This window comes from Pistacia vera, unplaced genomic scaffold (genome assembly GCF_008641045.1).
Source record: "Pistacia vera cultivar Batoury unplaced genomic scaffold, PisVer_v2 Contig152, whole genome shotgun sequence".
Lineage (NCBI taxonomy): Eukaryota > Viridiplantae > Streptophyta > Magnoliopsida > Sapindales > Anacardiaceae > Pistacia > Pistacia vera.
Window position 1 is genome coordinate 531,892 of NW_022195597.1, and position 5,234 is coordinate 537,125.

At 35.8% G+C, this 5,234-nt stretch overlaps 1 protein-coding gene across 3 annotated transcripts; it reads left to right on the forward strand.

The window, feature by feature from the left end:
• Positions 1-4,375, forward strand: LOC116124469 (tryptophan aminotransferase-related protein 2). 3 transcript variants are annotated; one of them, XR_004127215.1, is made up of 6 exons: positions 1-1,079; positions 2,279-2,582; positions 2,934-3,214; positions 3,542-3,840; positions 3,942-4,216; positions 4,321-4,375. XR_004127215.1 is itself a non-coding variant. In XM_031410207.1 (5 exons), exons 1-5 carry the CDS (start codon positions 778-780, stop codon positions 4,124-4,126), a joined length of 1,371 nt encoding a protein of 456 aa, XP_031266067.1. In that variant the 5' UTR covers positions 1-777; the 3' UTR covers positions 4,127-4,371. The 3 variants fall into 3 exon arrangements, 2 of the variants coding, with proteins under 2 accessions (XP_031266067.1, XP_031266068.1); XM_031410207.1 differs by having other exon boundaries at positions 3,942-4,371; XM_031410208.1 differs by lacking the exon at positions 1-1,079 and adding an exon at positions 1,947-2,060 and having other exon boundaries at positions 3,942-4,371.
• The last annotated feature ends 859 nt before the right edge of the window (positions 4,376-5,234 follow it).

A 5,234-nucleotide genomic window follows, 5' to 3' on the forward strand; every position in this document is an offset into this window, starting at 1 on the left:
GTGAATCTACACTTAGTTTAAGTTCAGGCTTTAGTGTTTGTATTCTTCTTTTCTTCTTTTTCCTTTTTTTAAGATCTGGCATCGAGAAACTGCAAAAATCTCCGTGGGATTTCTTGATTCTTGAGATTAAATATCTTGTCGGAAGTGTTTTCAAGGCTGCTTCTTAAACTCCCACCTCATTTTTCATTATCGTTTTTCTAGGAAGGGTGAGAATTAAGAAATGGTTTCATACGTGTATTTGATTCTTGATCTGTCAAAGCTCGTTAAGGAATGGTAGTTGTTTATGTTTTCTTGGTGCATATGTTTTGAATCCTTATTTTGCTATTTCTAATATCCGTTCAAGTCAATTTAAAAATATCATTTTTAAAGAAAATTTATGAAGTTATGAACCATAGACCCGTTTTCCATGCACAAAGCTTATTAGACTCTAGCTAGAACCCAATATATCTGACAGAGTAGCAATCAGTCTGTATTTATTGGGTTTCACAAGTCTTGCAAAAACTTCCCGGATCATTTGAAACTTCTTAGTTCTTATCGTATTTTGTCAAGGTTGTTTGTTTTTTTTTTTTGTTCTTTGAAGACTCACTACACGACATAGAATTTTGTGTTCATTTACTTCTCAGTTCTCATCAACCATTTAACACTTCAAAATCTAGTACCCATCTTCTGGGTTTTTCCATTAATCCATCTTTTTGGCTCTCAAGTGCCATACACTCACTTAAAGAAGTTTGAACTCTGTTCTTGCATTCTAGAGTTCTGAGTTTTTGAGAGAGAGAGATGGCCAAGAATTTGCCTGTGTTTACATTGAAACACTTTTTGGTGTTATCCTTAGCCTTGAATGTGAGTCTGATCTTGAGGGCGATGTATGAGAGTGAAAAAGGGAGTCTTTATCGTGTGCTGTCACTGCAACAACAGAGAAGCTCTGTAATCGCTGGTTGTGGGTCTCAAGAAGAGGCGCACGTTAGCAAGAAGAAGCATCTCTCCATTTCATTACCTTCGTTGGATACTACTACTAGTACCGGCATTGAAGCTGAAGCTGAAGCTGAAGATGGCGGGGAAAGAATTATCAATCTTGACCAGTAAGTGTTGGTAAAAACACTGTTTTTGTTTTCTTGTTTTTTGTTTTCTTCCTGTGTGTAGAAAATATCAAACACTGTCCTTGGAGGCTTACAGGCATATCGTCAGTCGTCACCGGCCTCCAGTTGACATTTGACATTTCTTTCTGTCATATTATTGTTAACCTTTTCTTTCATATGGGTAAGTTGGTAATTTCACAAGCAAAAGGACTGGATTTCAATATAATTTCACATAGAGGCAAAGGGGAAAAATGGTATTTTATGTTTAGGAGTTTTCAATTCCCCAGTACATAGGCTTGTAGCGTTAATGAGGTGTTTGCCAGGATAGACTAAGACAGGAGAGTGCTTAAGTTTAGAGTTTCTATGGTGCATGTTAGAGATGAATGAGCTTTTATTTATTTTTTGGAACTTGATCACTGTTTTTGTCTTCTCGCTGTTCCCGAGTTGAGGGGGTGAGGTGAGCTGGTGAGGTGATGCTTAATTACTTAAGATTCTAAAATAACATGCACCATAGGAAGTGCTCATTGCTATTTTGACCAAACGCCATCATTATGTAGCTTACTTTGTGGACTTCAGTCCCACAAAACCTTCAGTTTATAGCAACTTGGAGAGATCCCCAAGGTGCATGTTAGTGCTGAGCACAAGACACAATGGGTAGGTGTGTGACAGCGTCAGAACAAAAAAAATTAAAGAATAAAAAGATGCATTTTAGTAAATGGGGGCCATTTGGTTTTTGTGGGTTTGCGCGCACTGCATGTAGACATCCTTTTGTGGCCTTTGGGAAGATCTAAAGACTAAAAAATTTGTGAACTTTGGCCGCCTATATTGCTAAAAATTTATAGCTTCTTCAAGTGTTTTTGATATCATGGAAACTGGTATTGCCTGGATCTGAATTTTTGCGGGTCCTGTTTGTTTTGATGCATTCCAAATGCAAACCCATCTCTGGGATTTGCTTATTTGTGCATACGTATTATTTGATCTGATGTAAGCCATTCCATGCCATGCATACATATCTAATCATTCCTCTGTTTATAGATAGAGACACTGGACCCGCCATTACTGCCTTCTCATAACTACCCTCCATTCGATTTAAGAATCCCAATGCATTAACAGTTCATTAGGCTTTTACAGTTTGATTTGCAATTGGGTTAATTCTCGATGTGAAATAACATTTAATGATTGAATATAATATTGTAATGCAGCGGGGATCCAACTATGTACGAAAAATATTGGCAGCAAGTGGGTGACAAGACCACAATTGTGATTCCTGGGTGGCAATCACTGAGTTATTTCTCTGATGTGAGTAACCTTTGTTGGTTTCTTGAACCTGAATTTGCTAAAGAAGTTGTTAGATTGCACAAAGTGGTCGGGAATGCAATAACAGAGAATCGTCACATTGTTGTTGGGACGGGTTCAACGCAACTATTCCAGGCTGCCCTTTATGCTCTGTCTGCGCAGGATGCATCGGAACCCATCAGTGTTGTTTCTGCAGCTCCTTACTATTCTGTGAGTGTTTGGTTCTGTCTGCTAGCTTTACTTTTTTTTTTTTTTTGCTTCAATTTGATGCTCTAGGAATTTTTAATCAAAGTTTAAGGGAAGGAAATTGGAATATTCTGCTTTGTTATTTCGATATTTATTTGTTTGATCAATGATTCACCCAACATGGTGGATCTTATAATAAGATATTCATGTGCATTAAAAATGTGGCTATGTGACTTTGTTGTTTGTTTGGAGTTTTCAAAAAGATTGCTGCAAAAATTATTACTAGCATGAAAGTTTTGTCTCCTTGTATTTACAACCCTTTAAGTTCTGGTCTGCTCTATGTTGGTTTGACATTGATTTACTAATCACTTGCAGTCCTATCCTTCAATTACTGATTGCCTCAAGTCTGGGCTGTTCAAATGGGCTGGTGACGCTCAAAGGTTTGACAAAGATGGTCCATACATTGAACTTGTCACTTCCCCAAATAACCCTGATGGATTTGTAAGGCAATCTGTGGTGAATCGCAGCGGGGGAATATTGGTTCATGACCTTGCATATTATTGGCCACAATATACTTCAATATCATTTCCTGCAGACCATGATCTTATGCTGTTTACTGTTTCAAAAAGCACTGGTCATGCCGGGATGCGAATTGGGTAAGTCAATCATGGTATATTATTACTAGAAGTAAAATTCCACTACCTCATATGATATAAATTTGTTGATTGTTGCTCTGAGGGAGATCAGATTTTATTATGTAACCATTTAAATGACTGTAACAGACCTTTGGTTTAAGACCTTGGACATTTGAATCTCTGTAAAAAGAAAATGTCAGCATAGAATTTTTTTTAAACTCTACAACTTGTTTTACTGCATAATGGTTATTAGGAGCATTCCTTACAGCTACGGTATTTGTTTGCCTTTACTAACAAAGAGTTATATGTGGTTGCATTTATTAAATTTTCACATATAATATCTTTCAGTTGGGCTCTTGTCAAAGACACCGAGGTTGCAAAGAAAATGACAAAATTCATAGAACTCAACACCATTGGTGTGTCTAAGGATTCACAGCTCCGAGCAGCCAAGGTTTTGAAAGTTGTTTCTGACAGCTGCGAACCATCCAGCAGTGAAATTGAATGCTTCTTTGCGTTCAACCACCAACAAATGGACATGAGGTGGAAGCAACTGAGAGTGGCAGTGAAAGAGAGTGGTCTATTCAGTGTGCCTGACTTCCCCCCTCAATTCTGTACGTTCCTTGGCCGTGCCTTTGAGCCTCAGCCCGGTAACAACTCATTCAATTATTTGATGTGCCATTCTCATCAATTACTGTTATTTGATGCAGACTGATGTAGTACCAATCACTTATATAATTGTCATTTGCAGCTTTTGCATGGTTAAAATGTGAAGAAGACATAAACGACTGTGAAGGCTTCCTTAGGGACAAGAAGATCTTGACAAGAAGTGGGAAGCATTTCGGCTTTAGTCCAAAATATGTGCGAATAAGCATCTTAGATCGTGATGAAATTTTCAATCTTTTTATACATAGACTGTCCAAGATCATTTCATAACAGCACAGCAACTCAAGATGCGTTTTGCAAAAGAGGAGCCACTCTTGTATATGTTAAAAAGGAGTTTAACAAAATTTTATGGATCTACTTGTAAGAACTCTATTAATTTTGATTCTGCTGTTGTTAGAGTTCATCTATAAGTGGAATAATGGGTCAGGGTCTATTAATTCTTATTGATTATTGATTTCATGTAGGTTCCAGTTTGCTTCAGGGGAAAGAGGAAAGTGTAAAACAGCAGCTATAGAATGTAGAATTTGTCTTTTTATCTTACTATTTTCTTTGTTATTTTGCTCTTCAGAACTTTCAACATGAAAAGAAAATGGCTACTGAAAGTGACTCAACTGATTTTATTGATAAAATATAAAAAGAAATTATCATCTACATCTTCAATAAACTCAAATAACTTTTATTTCTTCATCTTCAAGAAACTCCGCACCTTTCAGAAGCTGGCCAATTTTTGAAGAATAGAATGCCCCCATCCGGATTTTAGCCAAATTCGCAAAGCTTAGAACTATGGGCTATGGGCTGTCATGGACGCAACTGTTCTTCGTATAATTGTAGCCGCAACCTGCAAAATTAATTAAAAAAAAAAAAAAAAATTGATTAAACAGGACAATTACAATTAATCACATTTTTTTATAAGAATGTTCATATAATTTTTACCCTTCTTTGCTTCAACATCACTCCTGGCAAGAGCTGTAAATTAAACCACAACAATGTATCAATTGCTTGCTTAATTTTACATGTTAAATTACCTAAATCAATAAACTCACTTAACATAAATTGACATAATAATAATAATAATAATAATAATAATAAAGAAATATGAACCTTCTTGACAAAGAAATATAAAATATAAAATATTTTTGATATTCATCATATCAAGAGAGCATATGATGTGCTCTCGTTTTTTCTACACTATCCATTTCTACAAGGTAACAAGTTTTTTTTTGGAGAAAACTTAAACCTATTTTGAATTTTGAACCATAATTTTTCATAAATAAAAATGTTATAACACATTTGGAATTCATTGCAAGTTTTGTGATTTAGAAAGATGAATGAGATTGAATTTATGAGTTAAGGTGGACTACGCGAGGTAATTTACAAA

Coding starts and splice junctions, on each gene's coding strand:
- LOC116124469 (XM_031410207.1), top strand. CDS start 778: ATGGCCAAGAATTTGCCTGTGTTTACATTGAAACACTTTTTGGTGTTA. Junction 2,583..2,933: donor CTGCAGCTCCTTACTATTCT/GTGAGTGTTTGG, acceptor AATCACTTGCAG/TCCTATCCTTCAATTACTGA. Junction 3,215..3,541: donor CATGCCGGGATGCGAATTGG/GTAAGTCAATCA, acceptor AATATCTTTCAG/TTGGGCTCTTGTCAAAGACA.